This window comes from Mustela putorius, unplaced genomic scaffold, assembly GCF_011764305.1.
Source record: "Mustela putorius furo isolate JIRA1106 unplaced genomic scaffold, ASM1176430v1.1 tig00003962_pilon_pilon_pilon, whole genome shotgun sequence".
Lineage (NCBI taxonomy): Eukaryota > Metazoa > Chordata > Mammalia > Carnivora > Mustelidae > Mustela > Mustela putorius.
In genome coordinates, this window is record NW_025422106.1 from 3,801,647 (window position 1) to 3,826,710 (window position 25,064).

The window sequence follows — 25,064 nt, forward strand, 5'->3', positions numbered from 1 at the left end:
CTGCAATTCACACTTAGCTGGGCATCCTGTGTTTCTATTTGCTGAATGGGATAGTCCCAGATAAAGTGTGTGGAGGGGCCCGGAAAAAAACAGAAATGACCTTGAATGGATCACTCTAGCTCTGCAACCTCACCCCCACCCCTCCTCTAAGCACAGCTGGGGATGGCGCTTTCTCACATTTTGTAGTGGTGCCCAGGTACACCACTGTATTTGGGAAATGGCTTTGGATTAAATGAGCCCCAGGATGATGGTGGATACTGTGTATGAACCCCTTTGAGAATCTGGAGAGCTGTGGACTCTTCACAGAAAAATGAACCAACCAGCTTAACATATGTATTAGCACTTATACCATTATGCACACACAGACACTTTTATTTTTTCATGCACAGACACTTTTTCTTAAAATTTCAGGGAGTTCCAAGCCTTCACACAAGAGTGACACATTCCTTCTAGGGCTGTGGTCTCGATGTGGCAGTTCTAGACCCTGAGTAGGAGGAAATGGTGTCCAGTCAGAACCTAAACGGAAACGTGGTGGTTCTGCTAGCTCTGGCCACCCACATACCAAGACACAGAAGTGGGCAGCAAGAAACATTCAGTCCCTCCCCTTCGTAAATGCCATGAACCTCTTTCCTCTTCCGCTTCTCCCAGAAAGAACAGAGAATCAGGCCTATTTGGACAGAAAACCCACCAGCCCTTGTGGACTCGTGCCTCAGCCAAGCGAAAGGCACTGGATGAAATCACTCCCTAGTCCAAGACCCTCTTTGTTCCCCTTCCCACCCTTCTTGCCATGGCAGGCATAGGCTGCTGGTTCTAAGGACTACGTGCGTCAGAAATTGCCTTTAATCAGTAGGTGAAAACCTTCCAGAGTTAATTCTGAGCTCTGAGCTGGGTGATCAAAGCCATGGCCGGAACATTTTGGGAGCAGATATTGGAGCAGGGTGTTCCAACTCTCCAAGTTTCCCTTCTACAGCAGTTACTGGAAAGTTCTCTGATCCCCACAGCCTGCTCTCCTCCTAACACTATAGAGGAAGGCAGAAGAGGCCCAGGTCAGGGGGATGTTGTTTTCAGACTCTCCGAATGCTCTAAATGATGTAAAATAGTTGTGGGCTGCTTCCATCTTTGTCAGCATGTTTGTGTGACGTTCCAGGGTCAGTGGACTGCATTGTGGAGTACAGCCCCCAAAATGACCACGTTGTATTGTGTGAAAAATCATAAAGATATATCCTACAATGTATTATCATAGAAGAGTATTTTATGTTGAACATTTTCTGTAACTAAAAAATTATTTCATCTACACCATCATGATTTCCAACTATAATTTCTTTGGAAGAAGGGTCCTTATCTTAGAGCGCTTCCTAAAATTTTTGGAGTTAAATGGCTTGTTTTAAGCCATATTGGTGATAGATTTGTTTTAATGTCCTTACTTAAAAAAAAAAAAAAAGTAGAAAACGAACCCCCCCCCCCATATTATTTGGAAATTCTACTGGACCAGGAAATCCAAACGACTAGGAACCAGTGGCTTAGCTCTCTGACCTCGGACATGTGGGAAGTGCAGACTCACTTTCGGGCCCTGCCTTCCCACAGCCATGGGACTTCTGGCTGATGTACTCCAGCGGGTTTTGGGTTCCCTATCCCAAATGTGGGGAGACTTGTCCTGGCCTAAGCTCTCCCCAGGAGGGTTGCTAGGACAAATTCTCGGGAACTAAAGAGCTCTGGGAAAGGAGTTCAATAAATATGTGAGATTGTGGCTCCTGAAGACAGCTGGTGTGTTTTCAGTGGGAAGAGTTGAATGATCCCGCAGAGACCCAGGATAATTTCTCTGCCGCGGCATCTGGAGAAAGTGACCAGCACCACCACTCATAAAATGTGCAAACTGTTCCACTGACAAGCGGGATCAGACAGCACAGGCAATAGGCCTCCTGAGGAGCTCTGCCTCTCCCCCTCTGAGGGCACAGGTCCAAGATGCTACTAGGACTCAGGGAACCTTGCGTACTAGTTCATCTCGTAAGCACATACCCAGGGACCTACCGCAGGTCAGCCAGCCTTCCCTAACCTGTTTTTCCATTTCTCTAAAGAACAGAGGGGCTTGCTTGGTCCTCTTCACAAGGGTGTCACAGGGCTGTGGAAAAACACATCATCTGTTCTTAAATGCCTTGTCTGAAAGATGGTCCACAGGGAATGTTTAATTTCTGTCCCTTTAAAAACAACATACTCTTTCTTTCTTTTAATGTTTAATTCTGTAAGAGCTTCCCCCCCCCGCCCTGTTTTCACCCCAAATCACATTGGTGGGTCACTGCCCTCACATGAGATGGACAGACCACTTTTCCATACGCCTGAGCACCAAAAACTGAGGAGACTAACCTTAAGGTTTGACCAAAATAGGCATCAGGTATAGTACACGCCAAACTAAAAATACAGTGTTTGGGGAACTGGTGCACTGGCTCCCCACCGCCCCCCAGCTTCTACACATAGCTGAGAATTAACTACAGATGAAAAGTCTTTTGATCTTGACAAACCTGAGGCATCGGGCCGCCCAGGGTTAGCGATCAACACCACTTTTGTTGGAACTTGCCTGGTATTTCACATTTATCAGCCCTTATGCCCCAACAGAGCGCTGCTGACTCTGAGCAAACCTGGCACACTGGGCTCCCGAGATCCTGTAGGTAAGCACATCACCAAGCGCAGCGACAGCTCACGCCATGTCTTCACCTGCTCCCCTTTGGGCTGAATGACAGCCTTAGGGCACAGCCACTGCTCCCACTTGACCTGACTGAAGGCAGGAGCAAGCGAAGAGGCCAGGCAGTTGAAAACCCCATTTCCCACTTGGCTCTGCTTCCACCACCTTTCATCTTCCCACACGCTGCAGCTCAAGCCTCGCCTTGCCCAAACACTTGGTTGTTAGCTCTGCAAGTGTCTGAGATGCAATGGTTTATTTACCCGTCTCTCTACCAGACTGTGAACCTCCCCAGAGGGTAAGCCCTGGTCCTACTCAGCTTTGAACTCCTAACAAGTTCACGGTGCGCAGCACACAGGAGTGATGGGTTAAGATGGGTGCTGAGAAGATAGACCAGCAGCAGGCTCTTGGCACATGGTAGGTGGGACGCACTTGCTCTAGTAGCAGGTGTAAGCCGCACTGGGCTGTGGAAGATTCTGTCTTGCTCTTTGTGCCTAGCATGAAGCATCTGTGAGACAGCTAGTTGGGAAGGGCAGAGACTGGAGGTGGAAGGGATTGGTCCGATGGTCAGGACAGCAGGCCCTTAGGTCCCTGGCACTGGCCGCACGCTCTGACCACCCATCCAAGCCGCAGAAGACAGCTTGGAAGAACTAATGATCCAGAAGGGAAGGGGCTAATTGATGCAATCTTTGGGATGAAAAAAAATCCCAAAAAAACAGAGAGGGGAAAGGGGGTGGAGAAGGAAGGAAGTTCAGCCAGATGTACTTTAAACCTCTTCTCTCAAGGAGCTCAGAATGAGAGGGGGCCTTTGGGGGCAGAGCTGCAGAGACACCAGCGCCCCTAGAGAGCGACAGGAGCTCAAGTGAGGCTGGCTTGAAAGGCTGGGGAAGGGTGGCAAGGCAGCCGCTCAGGAAGGAGGCTGGGCTCCCAGCTGGAGAGCCACGGGGCTGGGGCTGCGGAACAGATGGAGAGAAAGTTGCAGCTGGTGGAAATGCACTTTCATGTGTAAAGTTTGGTCCGTGGAGGATTGTGATTTCCAGCTCTGAAGGCGGCCGTGGGCAGGTGGCTCCGCTCCATGCTCCGCCTTCTCCCCCCATTGCCACCCAGGAAACTTGATGGGGGCTCTGTGCCAGCACCCTGCCACCAAGCTTTCCACCAGCATCCCTTTCAACAGGCAGAAGTTGGCATGGGGACATGCTGGCAGGGCCACGACAGCAGAGGACTGCAACGCTTTAGCAGCCGAAAGGAACAGGGGAATAGGATTAATCCAGCCTCCCCAGGAGGAGACCAGGTGGACTGAGAACAGATTCGGGAGACAGGATGGAGGGAATCGACCTTCCCAAGCTGTTCATGATATATACATCGGCTCTCCACTCCTGGTGGAGCACAGACCACACCGGGTCTGCACTCCAGGCTTGAGCTCTGGCTGAAGAGGAGGCCGTGGGGAAATGTGAAGCACAGCAGACTCTTGAGGCTCTGGGCTCATTTCCACCCCCACCCCCAACCTCAAGGGAGGTTTCCTGAGGAAAAACTGTATCGGGAGTTCTTAAGGAAATATTTGCCCACCAGAGCTTGAACAGATAAAGTGATTTTGACATTCTCTGGCTCTAACAGCCAGCCACCTGTCCTGGCAGATTCAGACCCTCACCTGCGGGAACAGAGGCCACAAGGCCAACTGCAAATCTATTCAAGGTCTTCCCTGCAACGCTTGGGCTCCCGGGGGAGTGAGCCACCCAGCCAGGTTTCCTGCACCTGAGTGGGAGTTTGGGCACAGAGCACCAGCCTCTGCCTCTTCCTCCCCCTCCTCCCCTCGAGTTAGGCTGTGCTCCAGGTCGTCCAGAACAGAAACTGCCAACTCTGTCTTATTAAAATCCAAGTGCTTTTTACAGAATATGTGATTTTGCTTCCTTTTCTTAAAAAACAAAACAAAACAAAAAACCCCACAAAAACCAAAAGCAGACTGGAACCCAGTCCTTTATCCTTATTGTGTCCATTTGCCCAAGAGATGTCCGTATTTGAGATAATAACTTAAATACTCTCGAAGTGGAGGTAGTCTCTCTCTTCCTAGTGGGATGTCTTCTTGGCTCCTTTCCCAAACTTGGCATCAAGACCAAGACCTATGAAAAGGGAGAAGATGGGCTTAGCTTTATGATGAGAAATGAAACCTACCAATGATTTTGAGAGTAGCATGGGGGGAGGGGAATGTCAGCTTGGTTCTCCAAAATTAGGGCCTTAAATAAAACTAACTCCAAACACTGGTTTTATAGAACTCCCTCAGAGAAAAAGTAAGGCATCAAATGAAAAAAATCACCAAAATATAGATAATTACATATGTATTTATATATATATATATATGTATGTATATGTATATATAAAGTTATATATATTTACATATATATAATAAAATACAATAAAACTTTAAGAAAAAAATGTCAGTACTTCTTAGCTAGTTCTCTCCTCTCATCCATAGCAACACAGATTGGTAGGGAATAAGTACAACAATTTTATCTGCTCAGTGTCTGAGGACACCCAAGTCGCTGGAGGAAGATCACTAAAATGAAATGCTCATTAGGAAGGGTGGATTATGGAAAAAAAAAAAAGGAAGGGTGGATTAGGAGCAATGCTTGCTTTTTTTTTTTTTTGCTTCCTCTCCTTTTTAAAAACATCTTCTCTAAAATAACTAAATCAGGGATGCCTGGGTGGCTCAGTGGGTTAAAGCCTCTGCCTTCAACTCAGGTCATGATTCCAGAGTCCTGGGATCAAGCCCCGAATGGGCTCTCTGCTTGGCAGGGAGCCTGCTTCCTCCTCTCTCTCTCTGCCTGCCTCTCTGCCTACTTGTGATCTCTCTCTATCAAATAAATAAATAAAATATTTTAAAATAATAATAATAAATAAAATAAAATGAAAGAAATCAATTTCATAAATACATAATTCAGGAAAAAAAATATCTAAAGTTCTGTCGCAGGGCACTTGGGTGGCTCAGTCAGTTAAGCATCCGACTCTTGATTTTGATTCAGGTCATGATCTCAGGGACCTGAGATTGAACCCCAAGTTGGGCTCCGTACTGAGCGAGGAGGCTCCTTGGGATTCTCTCTCCCTCTGTTCCTCCCTCTCGCTCCCCACCCCAAAAAAACTTAATTAAAACAAAAAAGGAAAAAGCAAGCTCTGTGACTGCTGTTCCATGTGCCCAGAGATGTGAGCTCCGCAGGGAACTTACCCAAGAACACGAGTATGGTGCCCACCCACTGCAGGGGGCTGATAGGGTTGGCAAAGAGGATCACAGAGGCCAAGATAGTGAAGAACTTTCGAGTTGTGGTGATGATGGAGCAGGTCAGAGGGCCAAAATACACAACTGTCATGAAGATGAAGCTCTAGAAAGACCGAGAAAATGGGGTCAGGCCAGCTCTTGGGGCTCTGCCCCAAGGTTAAAATCTGTGGCAGTACATCAGAGCTAGTCTTGCCGCCATCTTCCCGGGTCGGTCTTTCTCAGGGAAGCCAGGCTACCCAGTCTTGAGGTACTCACCTGACCTAGAGCACTGGTCAGGCCAAAGAGCAGGATGTTATAGATGATGGTAGGGTATCTTTCGGCAAAGCTCAAGAACTCCCAGAGCTCCCCAGTGAACAGGATTCCTGGGGAGAAATGGTAAAGGATGAACGGAGCATGGAGCCTGTGTTGACACCCGTGTCTGTACAGCCTGGGAAAGGACCCCACAGAATGAGGTATGGACAAATGCAGGGACTGAGTTCATACTAGGTATCCTGCTCCTAGTTTCCCGACGAGAGAAACTAACTGAAGACTCTTCCCAGAAACGCTTGTGAGTCGATTAGCTACTTCTGCCAAAATCACTGGAAGCAGAGATCCTCAGGCATTGGGAAGACACTGACCCACACAACCCCAGCTCAAGGCAGCCCCAAGTGCTGGCCACTTCTAGCCATCAGCAGCCTCCTCCATTAACCCCACTGTGCTGTACAAAAATACTTCCTACACGTGCCCAGATTTGAAAAGAGGTTAGGAAGCACTGATTTTAAAGCACATGCATTCGTATTCAAAGTACAGTCCGTATACGCCAAGTACCGGTATCTCAACTCTCACAGAAGGCGAGTTCCTGAAGCACCCCTGTGACCTGCTACCACATGTCCTCCCAGGGAAAATGTCACAGGTCTGCCTATGACCGTGCCAGTCAGGAGTAGGAAGCAGAGCCTGCCGGGAACTGTTCTCCAGGAAGGTTTTTCCAGGGGCTTGGATAGAAGGGTATCTTAGGGCCAAGACAGTCCTTTAGCCTGGGCAAAGTTTGCAACCGGCATCTGAGCTAGGGATCTGCTGGAGGGTGACAGTCTGCCCTCTGGTGATGTGTGGAAAGAACAGCAGAGCTGCTCCTTACCGGCTCCCAGCAGCAATGTCGACCAAAGGTTGATATTCAGCATCATGTGGTTGGAGCCTGTTTGGTAATGAGCTCGCATGTGGTCCTGGGAAACGCCCGTCAGTCCATCCAGGGTCAGAGATAATAACTGGAAAAGAGAGGGTGCACCCTGCAGTGAGAAGGCCACCGGGGCCCCTCCCCAACCCAGGACACAGGACTCTCACTATTCTGAGACTCCTCACAAAGCTGCTGTCTTAAGACAGAGTCCTCAGAACAAACTGCTACCATTCAGTCAGGAGAGACCGTGCTGGCTGCCCACTGCCCCACCCAGGCACTAGAACTATCTGAGCCACAGAGTAAATATATCAGAGTGGGATGGGAGGCAGTGCCATGAAGCTTGGAACATGTGCTGAGCCACGTATTTTTCCCGGGAGAGTAGAGAACAGACACCTGGTACTGGCCTGGTAGCCTCCTGGCCTGGAGGAGTGCTCTGGACTAGATTCTCTGCATCTACTGCCCAGGATTAGAAGCCTGGGCAAAGTGAGCCAGTACTTCTGCCACTTCACAGCTGTGTGACTATGGCAAGTGACTTAACTTCTGTCTGTGTCTTCATACGGAAAATGGAACTAATACTACATATACTATAAGGTTACTGTTGTAAAAATTAACCAACTAGGGGTGCCTTGGGTGGCTCAGTCGTTAAGCGTCTGCCTTTGGCTCAGGTCATGATCCTGGGGTCCTGGGATCGAGCCCTGCATAGGGCTCCTTGTTCTGCGGGAAGCCTGCTTCTCCCCCTCCCACTTACCCCTGCTTGTGCTCCCTCTCCCACTGTGTCTCTCTCTGCCAAATAAATAAATAAAATCTTTTAAAATAAAAAAATTAACTAATAGGTAAACCACTGGGAACAATGCCCAATACACAGCAAGCAAGAGCCACTCCAGTGTTATTTTTAAACTCTGGCTTCCAGGTTTCTCAGAAAGCCACAGTGAGAAACATGCCATTCCTTCCCTATTTGCTCTCAGGTCTCTCTGGCCTCACACCAGCACTTAAATGCAGGCCTCAGAGTTACCCCTCAGGAGAGCTGAGATGTTGTTCAAGATTTCAGTCTCCCCGCTGTGGCCTTAGCAGAGCCGGGGGCCATGCAGCAAGAGACAAAGACCCGAAATGGGGGGCAAGGAGCATCGCAATCTCTCTCTTGACACATAACCAGCCTTTTGGATGCCCAGGTGGGATGCTCCTTGGTTGTGATTACTGGAAAAGGCTGCCTTTCCCACCAGGATCACATACCAGAAGCAGCTCTCCGTAGCCAACTGTGTGTTCTTCCATCCCAACTACTTTCTTGGGTTTGTACATGAAAAGGGCCACTCCAGCCACAATTAGCAACACACACAGGTACTTGGCCATTGGGTACTTCTTCTTCAAGAGGGTAACTCCAAGGAGCATGACTACAGGGAAGAAACAGTGGAAAATTCAAATACCCACATGCACTGATGAGCCCAACACTGTCCTCTTAGGAGAAGCCTGTGAGAAAAGAATGTCTGAGAAGGAAGGCCTACAGAAGCTATAAGGAAGGTGCAAGGCTAGCACCTGGATAGACAGGGTTGAGCAATGGGGAGAACAAAGGGCAGAAGGCAGGGAAAAGGCAGAGAACAAAGGTGAACGGTCCAAGAAGAAACAAGGGAAAGGGTGGGGACAGTGGATAAGTGAGAGGTTGAAAGAAAGAAACTGATGATCAAAATGGGACCTAAATCTAATGACAATGTAAACACACAGGACACCAAAATGACTGGCATGTGAAGCAGACTTGGTCAGCCTCTAGCTTCCAGCCCATGTATACCCAACACCACCAGAAGTGATACAGAGGACAGGATGGCAGGGGGAAGGGATGGAGGGCTGGCTTTGGAGATAGCTGTGATGGGATGACAATCGGAAGGGACACACAACTCTAGCAGACGAGCAGAGAGCCTACTAGAGGAAGAATGAGGATGGTAGATAGAGGGTGACCATCTGCTTCTGCTTACCTGGGATTGGCTTGCAGGATTTACCAAGGACCTGAAATGAAATTCAGCAAATAGTACGTGAGCCTCTGGGATGTGCCAGGCACTGTGCTAGGCACTCTGTTAAGAAAAGTCACATGGGGTCTGCACCAGAAACCACAGCCTATCATGGCCAACCCACCACCACTAGACCTCAGATCTGTGGTTCTTTGGCCTCTGAAACTCTCCCAACACAATCTCTTTCATTTAAGTCACAGACCTGAGCGAAGAATTCTTAGTTCTTTTCAAACAACTTCTGAGCTAACCCTCATCACACCCTGAGGTTTCACCTGAGTCGGATAGTTGACAAACTGCAGTGCCGAGTTGCTGGAGACCATGGCACCCAGATAGGAGACAGAACAGGCGGCATAGAGCCAGCTCCGAGTGCGATCCACCCTGGCAGTGTCAAAAAACTGGATCACTGGGAAGAGACAAAAAACGTGTAAGAGAAACCTGGTGGGCCCGGAATGGGCCACTGAGCCAAAGCTGAAGTCAAGTGAAAGGAAATACGTCAAATAAGACGAGAAGCACAAATTATTTCTGTCTTCTTAGACTGGGAAATCTCTGAAGGTTATTCAACTCTCCAATCTCACCTATACCTAACACAAGACCACATGCAGAGCAGGAATGGGGGCTCATTCAGTTCAAGGGACGAGTTAGCTCTGCTGAAGCCCCTAGGGAACAAAGAGCAGCTCAAACCATGTTTGAAGCAGACACATAAAGGAAAATCAAAGAGAAAGAAAGAAAAAAAAAAATTAACTGTTCTCAACGGGGATCCGGCACACAGAATACCCATTCTCTGCACATTTCTGACTCAGAAGTTGGGTCTAATTTAAGGAAATAGGATTTCACCCCATTCCAAAGCCATTAGTTCTGAAGACTGAACAGAGAGACTTTGAAAGCACTAAAGAAGGTGGGAGTGTTGGAAGTTAAACCTTAAAGGTGGATAGGGATCACTAGATTACTAGAGAGGTACTCACAGATCTTGGCAAACACAGCATTGATCACACATTGAATGAAGACCAAAGTTAAGGCAAAAGTGAACGTCTCCTGCTTGGCTCCCTCCCCATACTTTCCTCTTGTTCTAAGAATGAAATTATGAGGGGGAAAAAAAAAGAATTAGTGTATTTCATTCAGTGTCATCTAGTATGTCTAGAGTTACTGAAAGCTTTAAAATGATCTTGCTTCTCTGGATGTAAGGTTCACTGGCCTCATTCACAAAAGGGGCTGATTTTATTGGATCTAGAAGCCAGACATCCCAGCCTGCTGATCCGGTAGCCTAGGGAAAGAATATCCGTAAAGGATGGAGCTAGAGGAAACGTGTTAAATTGGACAGTAAAACGAGGTACCCCAAGCAGCAGATGAGGGGATGTGGGCAACACAAGCAAGGCCGAGGGCAAAAGAACCAGCTGTCTGCAAACATCTGGAAGTAGCAAAGAGGAGCTAGTAAGCAAGGAAACCTGTGTAGGAGGTAGACTTCTCAGCCTGTAAAACCCAAGCCCTTAGAACCAATAGGGAGAAAAATAACCAGGTCCCGAGAATCCGGAGACAAAATCTGAGCAGGCTCAGCCGCAGCTGCAAAGTCGTCGGGGGGGGGGGGGCTGGGAGGGCGGGCAAGAGGGAACACCCGGGTCAGGGGCCAGAGGCCCGCAAACCGGGCCACGGGGGCGGGGGGTGGGGTAGGCAAGTCTGCGCTCCCGCCCCGGGGATCTGCTCACATCTTTTCCTGCAGGATCCCATAGTAGAAATAGCAGACAAAGACGCCAAGGAAGCAGAGCGGCAGGCGCAGCCGGTCGGGCAGCAGGGAGCTGCTGGCGGCCATGAGACGCCCGGACGACCCGACCGGAGACCCGCTCACAGCCGGCAGCGGCAGCGGCGGCGGCGGCGGCGACAGCTCCAGCCGGACATCGCCGACCGGCGACAGGGGCCTCATAGGAGCTGCATGCGACCGCCGCTCAGTAGGCCCCGGCAGCCACCGCCAGAGCTGCCAGCTCAGAGCCTCCGAGAAGGAAAAGCTTCGAGACCCAAAAAACGTTCCCAAGGAAAGGACACCCTCCCTGGGACCTTGCCTTCGTTCCTGATGGCCGAAAGAGCCACTGTCCCGACATTAGTGCCGAGCCCTTGGGCTCTTCCGATCAGGCAACTCCGAGGACAACTGCGAATCGGAGCGAGGCGGGATGGCCTAGGAGCTATGCGGGCGAGGAGTGACAACGTATGTGGATGTGGAGGTCACCAATTGGTTGTGCTGTGCGAAGACAGACAGGTGAGCTGGAAGGAGGCCGGCTCGGCTAATCCGAGTCTTTTCGCTTGTCGGCAGTAAGGCTTCCGCTGGGTCCTAACGCCAGGGAGTCTAGTGGAACCTCAGCGCCCCCTAGCAGCTGCCCCGCGTCGGCGCCTAACCTTCTGCAAGAAGAGCGTTCAAGGGCGGCGTTTGTTTGAGGGCCGTCCTCCTTCTAAGGGCCCTCACTAGGCTTCAAAGGGTTCACTTTGCCTGTCGCAGACAGTTTTCCCAGCCCGGAAACTTGGGATAGACAATTAGTAGCACCCTCCCTTGTCGCCTCTCGACTGTTCTGAGGATTAAATGAGCTGAGGTTTGTGAAAGTGTTCAAAAACTGTAAAGTGTGGGGCGCCTGGGTGGCTCAGTGGGTTAAGCCACTGCCTTCGGCTCAGGTCATGATCTCAGGGTCCTGGGATCGAGTCCCACATCGGGCTCTCTGCTCGGAAGCAGGGAGCCTGCTTCCTCCTCTCTCTCTCTCTGCCTGCCTCTCTGCCTACTTGTGATCTCTGTCAAATAAATAAATAAAATCTTAAAAAAAAAAAAAACTGTAAAGCGTGCTATGCAAGTTTAAGACATTATTAGTCATTGCACGTTCTCAACTCTGATCCCACTTCCTCACATCCTAGAGATGGACATGGATGCTTTACCGAAGCGGATTCCCTCCGGTTACACCTCACCAACAGTAGAACAAACCCTCATGCTGCCCTCCAGATTTTCCCGTTCGTGACCTCCTTTTGGAACCTCTCCCTCATCCAAGGGTTGGGCCTCCACCTGAGGGCCCCAAGAGCTAGGGCAAGACCCCAGGACGTTCCACTACATCCTCCAAGACCCACTTAGTCAGTGGACTCTGGGCTGCTATCTGGGTAGAGGCTCCTTCTCCCCTTCTGACAGCCCACTTCTTTGGCACAGCCTCAGGCAAAGGAAGGAAACTCCGGGCAGCACCACACCCATCACTCCGGGCCTGACTCACCAAGGCTTTGGGGGTAGGCCAAACGTCTTTCAGGGGGATGGGTAAGAAATAGAAAACAGGGTCTATCCTCAATCCCCCATCTCAGTGGGGATAGGGCCCCCACATTTGTTCTCTCGCCCAGTGGATTATTCCACGGAATCAGCCTGTGATGCCAAGGCACCATACAGTAGCTGGGGGGAGAAACCTGGGTTCCAGACCCAGCTCTGCTGCTTCCCCAGCTGGGACTTCCAACAATTCTCTTAGCCTCTGAGTCTTTCCTCATCTGAAATTAATGGGAAAATAGTAACAAGTGGGAGAGCACTGTGGTTAGAAGCATAGGCACTGGACTCAAGTGTTCTGCTTCCCCATCTCAGCGCCCCCACTTTTTATCTGCCTCTTGGGGGTAAAGTTATACGGTCTTTCTGTCCTCTCATCAGTCCAGTGGGATCTATCAATTTCTCTCATTGGGTTGCTGTGATATTTTGGTAACATTTTATGTCAAGCACTAATGCGGTATCTGATGCTTATTGAGCCGGTGAATGGTCTTCTAACATAGATTCGACTGTAGTTATTATGCCTGACCTTGGGGTAGTCCAACTTTTCACCCATACAGTGGGGATAATATGTCGTGAAAATGTCTGTAAATCATAACGCGCTATCAGAATGTCGGGATGGTTATTCTGAGTTCTCCCCAGAGCCTCTGAGCTCTTACAGGTGCAGCACTATAAAGCGGAGAGGCCGCAAACCCCTCTGTGTTCTGGGTCCTCATGAGATGGAATGACTACTCCAGAAGGGCTAAAGCTTCCCTAAAACTGGGCCAAGAGATTCAACCTGATGACCATTCCCTGGTCCTGATCCCCTTGCCGGTGCAAGGAGCACCCACAATGTCAAACTTGGTCACCGTCGCTTCCTCTCTGAAACCCACTCTCCCTAGGGAGCGTTCACACACTCATCCGAGAATTAGTGACATCCCCCACTGACTCCTTCACCCCACCAACACCATGCTCTTCATTTTGGACAGCCTTTCCGTGGACCTATTGCTTAGACGTCCATCTAAAGAATCCCAGCCCTGGTGACCTGAGGACAGGGACTCTGTGCATCCATGTAATACCCACACCCGCGTAAGGCCTACATCCACGTAACGCCCACATGCATACAACACCCACATCCACATCATCCCGTGCTAAGTAAAGACAAGGATCCTTGAAGACAAGGATGCTCAATATAACACATTCAATCTCCATCCCATTCCCCTCCCCTAAAAATGTTTATCAGAACCTCAAGCTGCTGGGAATACTTATTTATTTGGTCTATTAACACAAAGATCTGCAAAAAAAAAAAACAACTTCTAAACACAGGATAAGAAAACTTGAACATTAACATTCTTCAGTTTCGTGTAAGCTCTGCAGTACGGAAAATATACAAACTTCAAACAGCTGCAAAAATAGTGTCTTTGGGAGAAAATAGAGTTTCTACATCGATACAAGAAAAATAGGCATTTTTCTAAACCACCCCAGTCCTGGGGCAGGTGGGGGGATGTGTGGAGTCGCCACTTGCCACCGGGAGGAACGCCAGCTCTCCCTCTCTGCCACCACCCACCTGGGGCTGGGCAAGCCGGGCTGCCGCTGAGGACAATCTTAGAGTGAAAGCGAGATGAAAATGCCACTTGGGAAAAACGCTTGGTTCCCCCCTCTGCCAGCAGCTGGATTGGTCAAGTGTTTTGGCCCCTTTAGGGCTACTTTGGTCAGCTCCTCCAGTGAGAGGGAGGCAAAGGGTTGGGGGCTGAGAGGATGGGGCTGTCTCTTTAGATATCCTCTTCCACGTCTGTGGAGGAGAGGGAAGGAAATCTGTGGGGCTCCCTCTCCTTCCATCATGGTCAGCTTGCTCCATGACAAGGTCAAGGGCCCCACAGACAGTCCTTTGGACTCACACCCCAGGGTGGGGTGACACAAGACCTTCAGGTGAATTTTCCACCAAGTGAGAGAGGCGGCAGGAACACAGGTGTGACTTGTGAGCTGCCCAGCTGCTAGTGGAGAAGGCAGGTCCCCTCACATTCGGAGGGGCCAGTGTCCCTCAGGAGGACGACGCGGGGCTTTGACACAATCAATGAAAGTGCTTGAAGGCCGCGAGGGAAGGGCTCCCTCATCCCCCACCTCAGGGGAGCGAGTGAGGGGCCTGCCACCAAGGCACTGGTCTCCATGGCAAAGTGGTGGGGTTGGGGCCCTCAGACCACCAGGGAACTCTGGAAAAGCACGGGCTCTTCTGACGGCGGGGTGCGCTGCCACGGCTCGAACGGCAGCGAGGCGGCTTTGGGGGCCTCTGGATCCTTCCGAGGTGGTGGCCTGGGGCTGGCAGGGGGCAGGGGGGACCCCGGGCCTGAGGGGCAGTTACGGAAAATGAAGCCCATGCTGGGGAAGAGGGGCTTCATCAAGCTGACGGGGCAGAAGGCCGAGCCGGTCGGGTTGAAATGGACTTTGTTCTTGTCAGGACAGGAAGTCAGGAAGGCCAGGTCAGGGCCTGGGGACCTGGAGATTGGAGAGAGAAACACACACACACAGGGAGAGAAACAGCCAGTGAGAAGGGATGGGAGGTGCCATGGCGTCAGGGGAGCAGGGGAACTGGGTTTCTGTTCAATCAGGGTGCTTACTCAAAGTTACTCAAAGAACTCCAGGCCATGGAGCAACAACCAGTCTTTAGGCTCAGTAGTCCATTTATGAGAAATATGGCTGAACAACAGAAAATCTGGGTGCCTGGGTGGCTCAGTGGGTTAGGCCACTGCCTTCGGCTCAGGTCATGATCTCAGGGTCCTGGGATCGAGCCCCGCATTGGGCTCTCTGCTCAGCGGGGAGCCTGCTTCCCTCTCACTCTCTCTGCCTGCCTCTTTGCCTACCTGTGATCTCTGTCAAATAAATAAATCTTTAAAAAACAAAAACAAAACAACAGGAAATCTACTTCAGCTAGAAACAGGAGGGACTGAAGCTAGATGGGAAGGAGAACTTCCTGATGAGGTGATTTTAGAAAAGGAGACCATGGGATCTTTTAATTTGAGAGGTTTCATCACTACAGTGTTCTGAGGGCAGACTGCTTGTCTAAAAGCAGAGACCCAGGCAAAATGATTTCCTAAGACACTGCATAGCCCGAAGCAGGGTCTCTCAGCATCAGCACTATTGACATTGTGAGCCTGTCGTTGTGGGGAGCTGCCCTGGACACTATAGGATGCTTAACAGTGACCCCGGCACCTCCCCACTAGAAGCCGGGAGCACCTGTGCCTCTCTTAAGGTGTGACAACCCAAAATATTCCCTGACATTGCCAAATGTCTCCTGGGGGGGTGAGGGTGGGGAATGTGTCCTATTGAAATCTACTGACCTAAGGAATCTCATTCTTGAACACATTTGAAAAGTGTGATTTTCCAAAACCCTTGCTCAGACACAAGGATAACAACCCGGGTGAGAAGGCGGGCGGACCTTCGCAGGAGGTCTGGGCTCTAACTCAACAGGTGGTCTTGACCCACCCTCCCAACCCCACTCCTCTGATCATGTGAAAGAAACGGAAGGATAAAAGGAGGGAAGTCAGGGAGTTCTGGAGTAATGAATGCCTATGATAAGACGAGGAGCATCTGGCCGTACTTTAAGGGGGAAGCAGCTGAGAAGCCGCTGGTTGTGAGGGCTCCTAGGAAGGCCAAGGTGTGGTGCGATGGTGAAGCTCTGTTACCAGGAGATCCCTCGATCGCCTTCCTCTTCACGTATTATGTACAGACAGGAAAATGCACTTAGCGTATAGCATAGTAAACTGATGACTGTTCTAACTGCAGAATTCTAGTAATTCCAAACCCAGGAAATAGAGGGAGACAGCAGAAGGGCAGGGGTGAGCCCAGGGCAAGAGTTGGAAGAAAAAGGTGAAGACCCCTGTGCTGGGGGTCTCTGGGAAGGCCTGGGGTCCCAGCAGAGTCCACAGCGGCCAGGTCTCCGCTGACCAAGAAGGGTTTACAAGAATCCCACCTTACGGACAGTGAGGAATGGGCAGGAGAGGTTAATGCTCTCAGTGTGTGCACGCCCACGTGGGGAAGGTGCCCCAGGAGGCCAAGCCCCACTCGAAGGACAAGAGGGCGAATGGTTTGACCCTGAATGGCTTGACTCCCCTCCTGGGAAATCCAGACCATCTTACAGGATCAGCAGGTAAGAAAAGGAAAATGTGACAGAAGAGCTGTGAAACACAAGAACTTTCCCAATGGGCAAGCTGATACACGAGAGAGGCCCCACTGAGCTGAGAATCTCTCTCCCAGGTCTCTTGGAAAGCAATCTATAGGTCACCACCTCTTTTTTTGTTTGTTTTTGTTTTTGTTTTTGAGATCATGACCTGAGACAAAATCAAGAGTCAGATGCTTAACCGACTGAGCCACCCAGGGCCCCAAGAGTCACCATCTCTCTCAAAGGATTAACGCAGGGGCAGGAAGCCGGAGGAGATGGCCTGAAGACCCGTGTTGGCAGTCATGAGTGTAGAAGAGTCAGGGAAGGCACCAGCCTCATTTCCACAAGTAATCCCAGACTGTGGCTCCTCAAGCATAACGTGAACTGGGGAGAGACACACAAGCGCAGTCTGCTTAAGGGGCAAGATCTGGTCTTTTCCTCTACACCACTCCTGAGGACCCAGGGTTCTTGGACAGCGAAGCTGGGAGCAAATAGCCTGGGGGGCCATGCTTTCTAACTCCCACTCTGCCTTCGAGCTGTACCCTCTGTCGCTACCACACACTGTCCTCTCCCACACCTGTGATACGACTGGAGCTCTCAAGGCTCCAACTGTGTCCTAGCGACATCTCAGCTCACATGGCCAGGACCAAGTCTTCCTGACTGAGAATCTGTCCCGCTGACTGTGAAGCTGATTGGGGAGGGGAAGGAAATGAGCTCTTTGGGGTGCCTGCTATGGGGGACCGGGTAGGCGTCTCGAAAAGTTCAGCCCTTGATCCTCTCTGCTGATGGGAAGGCACTGTGGTAAAGTCAGTCAACATCAGAATGACTTCTGAATTGCCCCACCTGGCTTGGGAATATTCCACAGTCCTTCCTTGTAAGGACTGGAAATTTCTGTCTGGGAGTTCATGACATTTGAACTACTACAGCCCCAGGGTGAAGACTGGGAAGCAGGGAGGAAGCTGTTCAGACCCCCCCGCCACCACTCCACTGGGAGCAAGACACTTCCCCTCTTTGCCTGAAAAGAACTACTAGTATGTTCTCTCTCTTTCCGACTACCATCTAGCAAACTCCCACCTTCCCCAGGGATGGGGGGAAAAAAAAGAAAAGAAAAAAACAAAGGGTTTGGGTTTCAGATCTCTTTCCTTTCCAGCTCCCCTAGCACTTGTGGCTGGCATGTGGGCAGGGAGCAGGTTTCCATAGAGATCATGATAAGCAAAGATTGAAGGGCTCCGAGTAGGTAATGTCAACAAGTTTGGTCGCGGAAAAAGTGTGATTCCCGAGCATCTGAAGTTGACCATGGCCCCAGGCCAAGAGAGAGTCCAAGGCGGAAGAAGGGCCTGTCAGAGAGGACAACGCAGGGGTGTCACCCCCATCCCGACCCCAACCTGTCCTGTCCACAGTGCAAGGTCCACAGGAGGTACTCACACGGCCTCTTCGAACACACGCACTCTCTCGCAGCCTTCCGGAGGCTCCCGTTTGAAGACGTAGCTATGATTGGGCCGAGGGGAAGCGGCAAAGGCAAGGACCGGAGACGGGCTGCTGTCTTCAAGGCAGGCTGGGCGGCCCGGAGAGGAGGCTGCAAAAGGAGTGAAGCTGAGGTCAGTGGAGCTGAAGGAAAGGAGGCTCTTTGCCTTCCTGGGCTCAGGCTTCAGTGTAAAGGGGTGAGACTAGGACATGTGGTGGGGGGGTTGGCAGAGTTATGCTAATAATCCACATTGTCTGACCATGCTTTACCTGAAGACAGCTTTGAGGCAGCTTATGAAAGTCTATACCTCGTTATGCAGGATAAAAAATTATCGTTGAGGGGTGCCTGGGTGACTGTCAGTTGGGCAACCGACTCTTGATTTCAGCTCAGGTCATGATCTCAGGGTCGTGAGATCAAGCCCCACGTCAGGCTCCATGTTGAATGGGAAGTTGCCTGGGATTCTCTCCCTCTGCCCCTCTGCTCTGTGCTCTCTCTAATATATAAATAAATAAATCTTTTTTTTTTAAATATAGTTGTTTTGATGGAAAAATCAGGTCTAACAGCAATTCTGTATTCCCACGAGGCAGACTACAATTGGGACTCCAAGTCGTCATTAAAGGAATCCTAACTTCTGTCTCCCTGCTTTCTTTCAAGACCACACCGCCCTGCTACAACATATCACAGCTTCGTCCTCTCCACAGTGTTGTGAAGCTATCCCTTCCTCCAGGAAGAGCTCTTGTACAGTCTTTACTCAACCCCACTCATGGGATAAAATCCCTCTCCCTTTCCACTCAGTGAACATACTTGGTCTAGGCTGCCAATATTGACTTTATCTGTATTTATCTGTCATTTATTCCTTATTACTCTATGCTGTGTTTACCTCTGCGTAGTGTGAGACATGCCCTTGACCTGCCTACCTCACAAGCTGTGAGGATCCAGTTCAAGGAGGCAGGCCACACTGCTATAGGAGAGGAGGGTCATTATCGTGGGGAGGAAGGGCTTGGGTCTTTCCTCCCAGGAAGGAGCCAGGGCACAGGACAAAGTAGAGATTTGGAGTTGGAAAGGGTGGGTTTCAATCCGGGTCAAGTAGTGTGACCCCGGGGTGAGAGACCACATTTGCTCATTGTCTATCTTTCCCAACTGCCTTGAGACCTGTTGCTAGTAATGGGCACAGTGGACCAGCCAAACAGACCCATAGGCTTTCCACTCCGCATGCCAACCTTAGCCAAAACAGGAGGATAAGAGGTGCTGCTGCCTGGGTCCCACTGAGACTAGAAGTGCAGGTGCAGAGACTTTATATAAATTATAAATCAGAATCTGTGGAAAGTATGGCACACAGAATAAAGACGACCCATGAAGATATTCTATTTGGTTAGTAAGGAGGATTCCCAGGCTTGAAATTGATTAGAGGGGGAAAGCAGAGGGAGGGCCCCCTGGACCTCAGGCGGGCCCTGCCCAGCACCCCCTCTGCTTACCTTTGTCATGAGGGATGGATGCCTGCTCCTCGACTGTACCCCGGTGTTCCTCGCGGTTGGCCGGGCCCGAAGGCTGGGGGGATGCCAGGGGCATGGAGGGAGAGCTGGCAAGGTTGCCAGGCTCCAGAAGGAGGAGGGGGTAGTCACAGCTGCCACTCTGGGGGGGAGCTGGAGCGCGGTGCCCATCAGGGATATCAAGGATCTGCCAGGGAAAAGGGTGGAGAAGTACTCTCCTGGCCCTCTTCTTCGGGGCCAGCAGAGCACCAATGTCCCTTAAGCTCCTCCCCTCACTGTTCTGGCCACTATCCCTAACACACAGCGACACTGGGACATGGCTTTCTCAAGGAAAGCCCCTCTTTATTTCTCCCCTGGCCCTTGCAACCCAATCTAGAATCACATGCTTATTTGTACAGTCTCGTCAAGGTGACGCCACCAGCAGGCTGTAAGCCTTGAGGGTGGGGACATTCTCCAAGAACACAAAGATGAAGAACATGTGAGAAGCATGCTAAGGGGTGAACCACCAGGCCGCTGACCACGCGAGCCCCTGCAGGACAGGCACAAATGTCATTATCACGTAGGAAATACCCGCTCCTTGCTTCCTGGTACTAGTACTAGTACTAACTAACCCTAGTACCTAGTACTAGGTACTAGTATTAGTACTAACCATCCCTGGTACTAGTGCCCACAGCTCACCGAACTGTGTGCAGGTGTCTGGGTGGGTATCAAATCCTACACAGACATCGATTAAAAACCAACCAGCACGTAACTCATAAACTGAGGAGTGTGCCCCTTGGAATTATATTAATACTGCCCAACTGGCACTGTCCAGTTGTACTGTGTCAGTATAAGAACGTGCCTGAGATGGCAGAAAACGCAGCACATGATTTGCCTGGAGTGGGGTGGGGTGGGGGAGGCTGCCCAGGGGTACCTGGACATGGATGAATGCTGGACATGGAGGGAGAGGTGAGAGACACAGGCAACTGGGGCATGGGCGGGGGACAGTGATGGTGACAGGGATGAGAAGGTGGGGAGCAGGGTTGGTAAGCTGAAGAGCACTGCCAAGACTCTTCCTCCTGGCTGTGGAGTCTCCCCTCCACTTGAGGCCGGCTCCCTCTCTTCCCACCCAGCACCACAAGCCTACCTCCGCTCCACTGCCTGGCTCTGCTGTCCTGCTGGCCAAGTCTATTCTAATCTAATGAACTCGATTTGTGTTCCTTGTGCAGGCTGGTATTTGCACCGCGTTCCCAACACGGCCACGGCCCGGAGGCCCCCAGAGAGCTGGAATCCTGCCGGCCTGCACCCACCCTCAGCAGGCCGCTGGCTGTCCCGCATCGAGGGTGCGCCCCACTCACCCGCAGCAGCTCCTCTTCGCCCTGTTCCTTCACAAACACCTCCTCCAGCTCTTGATTGAGCCCTTCCAGGCTCCGGTGCAGGCAGGGGCTGAGTCGCAGGACAGGTGATCCTGAGGGGAAGCTGGGAGGGGATGCCTGAGGAGGAGGCAGACAGTGATCACAGACCACCCCCGCCCCCGGCCCCGCAAGCCACGCAGTTACTAGTTCTGACTGGGGAGGGTAAGGTCATGTCTACACAGCAGAACCAAGTGGGTCAAGAAGGATCTGGGGACAGGGCCGACTGCATTAGGAAAACTCAGGGGTTTTTTCTTCAGAAGTTAGTGCGCTGAGAGGTCTAGAGTGTGCTTCTAGAGTGTGCAGGCTCACCACTGGGTCAATGGTAAGGGGGTGTGGGGGTGGAGGGGAGAGCCATTGGCCCTCCCGGGTTCACTCAGCGAGCCCGAGTTGGCGCGTAAACCACCTAAGCACCGGGTGGCCACAGGGCAGGCAGTGTGACAGGCTCAATCAGCGACCATAAGACCTGTGAGGACCTGCCCACACGGGGCGATGACAAGGGGCGCAGGCCCAGGAAGGGGGCAGACATATACATACCCTCAGGGCTCCCCGCACGGCATGGTCCCCTGGCAGGGGGGAGCCCCGGTCCTTTTCCTTCCCGCTTCGGCTTAGCTTTGTCCTCTGCAGCTGGTGCTTCAACTTAGAAATCTGTCAGCCCAGAGATAGGAGGGGGGAGAGGAAAGTGAAGCAAAGCTAAAGGGCACGGAGGTCCCTCCTCCCTGGTGCGGCTGCTGCCCAAGGCCCATCAAAATGCCTAAGAGGAAGATGGAAAACTTCCCAGGAAAGCTCGGTGAGTTCAGAACCGATGATACGCTCATCGAGCAAGCCAGAGACCTTATGAACGAGGTATTTGCGGTTCCTGAATTTCATGTATTCCACGGATCAGTTGGAAAAATGAATCAGATGGATCAGTTTCCAAAAAATTCAAAATACGCAATGCCGAAACCATTTTTGTCTTTCACGGATTCCAAAGGCCTGGAATACCACGCTATTAATAGAAATGGGAAATGATGATTTTGAATTCACTCTTCAAAGTCCATTTACAGCTATCTCAGAGGCCCTGGGACCAGGAAGGTTGGAAGGATTTCCCCTCATTTTAAAGGAGACTGCACCGAGCAAGGAGCCCATGCTCAACAGGGAATCTCAGATTTTGTCCTAACTTCCATATCTTGTAACAATTACGCATTATTAGAAATGGTTTGGATTATTATCCCTGTCACATGTGTAATTCTCCACTCGCCCTCAGCTGGCGAAGGCTCAGGAAATGCAGATCTTTTTAAATATGGACCTAAATTGGGGCGCCTGGGTGGCTCAGACATTAAGCGTCTGTCTGCCTTTGGCTCAGGTCATGGGGGATCTAACCCCACATCGGGATTCCTGTTCGGCGGGAAGCCTGCTTCTCCCTCTCCCACTCCCCCTGCTTGTGTTCCCTCTCTTGCTGTGTCTCTGTCAAATAAATAAAATCTTTTAAAAGACCTGTCAAATAAAATAAAAATCTTTTTAAAAAATTTATAATAAATAAATAAATACGGGCCCAAATTAAATAGGATCCAGAGAAGAGATCTGCCATACAAGTTATGACCACTGCCAAGAAGAAGTGGTTTTAGATCTCCTCTCAGGCACCATTCACACCGTGACCACGCTTAGTGTAAACACCTTGCTTACTGATCATTCCAAACTTCACATAGTCTGTATTTCCCACTAGCCTTTAACTTGTAGAGCATTCCCTTCACATTTTCTCTCTGGTCTTGCAACCAAGAGTGGCTCGAGGGGACTCCCAGAGGGTCGGCCCTCAGGCGCTGCCAGCTGGTGTGGCAGGTGGAAGTGGTTTGCAGCCCAGGATCCCCGTCTGTGCTGCTCTCTACTCGGCCTCAGTGACAGGCATCCTCCTGAGAGGGGGGAGGGCCAGCGAAAAGTGGGAACACACAACTATTTTTCTCTTTTTCTAAAAATAAGGCTGGGGGCACCTGTGTGGCTCAGTGGGTTAAAGCCTCCGCCTTTGGCTCAGGTCATGAACCCAGGGTCCTGGGATTGAGCCCACCGCACTGGGCTCTCTGCTCAGCAGGGAGCCTGCTTCCTGCCCCCTCTCTGCCTTCCTCTGCCTACTTGTGATCTCTGTCCGTCAAATAAATAAATAAAATCTTAAAAAAAAAAAAAAGGCTGGATGGGATGCCTGGGTGGCTCGATTGGTTAAGTATCTGCCTTTAGCTGAGGTCATAATCCCAAGGTCTTGGGAGCAAGCCCCGTGTTGGGCTCCCTGCTCAGTGGGGAGCCTGCTTCTCCCTCTGCCTGCCCCCCCACGATTGTGCTGTCAAATAAATAAATAAAATCTAAAAAAAAAAATAAAAAATTAAGGCTGGATGCATAGTTAAGTAGGTGGTGAGGTTGGAGGCTTCCAGTTCCCGGAAACTCACTCCCTGTCTTCCTCCAGCCTTGGAATGGGATTTTCCAGATACAACCCCCAAGCACACGGAGAACAGTGGCAGCTCCCACCCTGCGCCTGGCTGCTGGAGGGCACCTGTAGTCCCTGGCAAAGCTCCTGCCGGTGGAAAGGTATGGACTCCTAAGCTGGGCCATGACACTGACAGGTTAGGAAAAGGCAAGTGAGACCGAAGATCTGAGGCCACTTTGGAGCAGACGCATCTACAACGCTGGGCCTAGGCAGGAGGCAGCTACAATGGGCACTGAGTCAAAGGAGTCAGTTACCTCTTTTCGGTGGTCTGTGCTGCCCCAGGATGCTGAGCGCTTGTGTGTACAGGAGCTGGCCCGCTCTCCTTCCAGCTCTTGCCAGCACAGGGGCGTCTGCAGGGAGAGAAACCCCATGAGACAGAGCAGCTTCTCAGGCTCCAGGGAAGCAGCCACTTCCTGGTCAGAAGTGGTGGCTCTCTAAAGGCTTCTCTGTTGTCTGGTCATCAGCCTTCCCGAACACTGCCGGCCTCTTTTATTCTTTGAGGCTTCTCCAGCTGCACTGTCCCTCTCCCAGTCGACGTCCTCCAGGAAGCCCTCCCTGATAAGCCAACAAGGCCAAACTGCTTTTACTCTTGTGACCTTTACACATGGATTTTGGCCGCAGCTATTCCAGGTGCTCCCCAAGGGACAAGTCCTGCCCTCCCTATCCCAACCAGCCCCAGAAGAACACAGGCTCAGGGAACCACCGGCATCCTCATTCTTGGACCCTTTATGGGTCTGGCACAGGTCTGGGATCCTGGGAGCATTATGCAAAACAAGTTATTAGACGGGACTCCAGTAAGCAACCATTACTTGGTAAAAGAGGAAAAATGTCAGTAGGGGTCCCCAATCCTCCATCTTCGACCAAAGCAGGAGGCTTCCGTGTAGCACAGTGTCTCCAGCTGGCTTCATGATTTTTCCCTCCACACGGACTGAATGCTGGGGGCCCCAAAGTCCTCCTGAATAGTCATGGGAGGGGACATTCTCAGCAAGGAGGAAGCCAGAATTCTGAACTCAGCCCTGACCCTGACCCTTCCTGGCTTTATCACAGCTCCTTCTCCTGGGCCCTGTGCTGCCCTTTGTGGGAAAAGACCTCTCAGTCGGCCATATCCCCCTCCCTGGCTGCATAGGAAGGCCAAGGGCACAAGATTGAGGCAGACGGGGTCGCCCCATTTCCTGGGCCCCAACCTGAGGGAGGAAGTGTTGGCTCAAGAAGGAAGCAAAGGAGGACTAGATCACTTCCCACCACCAACACCCCCTGCTTCCATTCCAAGGGAGGGGCCCAAGGGGGAATGTTCCAGGGGAACCAGCTCTAAGTTCTCTGCACGAGCTGCCAAACCATGAGGGCCTGGGAACCATCTCTTCCAGCAGATCTGCTGACCTACCCCGAGAGGTTGTTGCAAACAGAAAAAGGGGAGGATAAGAGCCGGGGAAAAAAAAACCCAACCACTCACCACCCAACAGCTGTGAAGAAGAGCCGGCGAGGGGGTGGGGGGCAGACTGCCCTGTGCGACAGCTGGACGGAGGGGCAACAGGGAGCTGAGTCTCCCTGGCTCTTCCTTCTCCCAGCTGCTGACCAGGGCCTCTCCTGTGCGACACAGCCAGGGTAAGATGGCTACCCCACCCTCTTTCCCTGACCGCGCCACAAGGAGGACCAGCCGGGGCTCCAGAGTCCACGGCCCCCTCCTTCAGGAAGAGGGCAGGCAGCACATCCTTCAGGCCACAGCCCAGACCCTGGAGGCAGAGCTAGCTGTGATAGCATTCGGCATCCAAGCGGCTAGCTG

The 25,064-nt window shown here is 51.3% G+C and overlaps 2 protein-coding genes across 5 annotated transcripts in view; both read right to left on the reverse strand.

The window, feature by feature from the left end:
- Positions 1-4,539: 4,539 nt before the first annotated feature.
- SLC35B1 (solute carrier family 35 member B1) lies at positions 4,540-11,025 on the reverse strand. 2 transcript variants are annotated; one of them, XM_045070104.1, is made up of 9 exons: positions 10,790-11,025; positions 10,052-10,155; positions 9,362-9,492; positions 9,057-9,087; positions 8,323-8,480; positions 7,057-7,183; positions 6,198-6,304; positions 5,892-6,045; positions 4,540-4,791 (listed from the first exon to the last, which is right to left on the reverse strand). In XM_045070104.1, exons 1-9 carry the CDS (start codon positions 11,002-11,004, stop codon positions 4,739-4,741), a joined length of 1,080 nt encoding a protein of 359 aa, XP_044926039.1. In that variant the 5' UTR covers positions 11,005-11,025; the 3' UTR covers positions 4,540-4,738. The 2 variants fall into 2 exon arrangements, with proteins under 2 accessions (XP_044926039.1, XP_044926040.1); XM_045070105.1 differs by lacking the exon at positions 10,052-10,155 and having other exon boundaries at positions 10,790-10,950.
- A 2,558-nt stretch (positions 11,026-13,583) lies between these two features.
- FAM117A (family with sequence similarity 117 member A) overlaps positions 13,584-25,064 on the reverse strand; it is a 44,738-nt gene continuing 33,257 nt past the window's right edge. For all 3 annotated transcript variants that reach the window (XM_045070228.1, XM_045070229.1, XM_013062535.2), the window contains 6 exons: positions 23,539-23,634; positions 21,370-21,480; positions 20,779-20,913; positions 19,427-19,628; positions 17,912-18,062; positions 13,584-14,823 (listed from right to left, as the gene is read on the reverse strand). In XM_045070228.1, coding sequence (XP_044926163.1) covers positions 14,523-14,823; positions 17,912-18,062; positions 19,427-19,628; positions 20,779-20,913; positions 21,370-21,480; positions 23,539-23,634 — 996 coding nt within the window. In that variant the 3' untranslated portion in view covers positions 13,584-14,522. The remainder of the gene's footprint in view (positions 14,824-17,911; positions 18,063-19,426; positions 19,629-20,778; positions 20,914-21,369; positions 21,481-23,538; positions 23,635-25,064) is intronic.

What these genes read in the sequence shown, in the direction of transcription:
- SLC35B1 (XM_045070104.1), bottom strand. Translation starts at nt 11,004, where the DNA reads ATGAGGCCCCTGTCGCCGGTCGGCGATGTCCGGCTGGAGCTGTCGCCG. An exon ending in ATCCTGCAAGCCAATCCCAG is followed by an intron (nt 8,481 to 9,056) that starts GTAAGCAGAAGC and finishes TCTTCCCTGTAG; the next exon opens with TCATGCTCCTTGGAGTTACC. An exon ending in GACATTGCTGCTGGGAGCCG is followed by an intron (nt 6,305 to 7,056) that starts GTAAGGAGCAGC and finishes ATTTCTCCCCAG; the next exon opens with GAATCCTGTTCACTGGGGAG.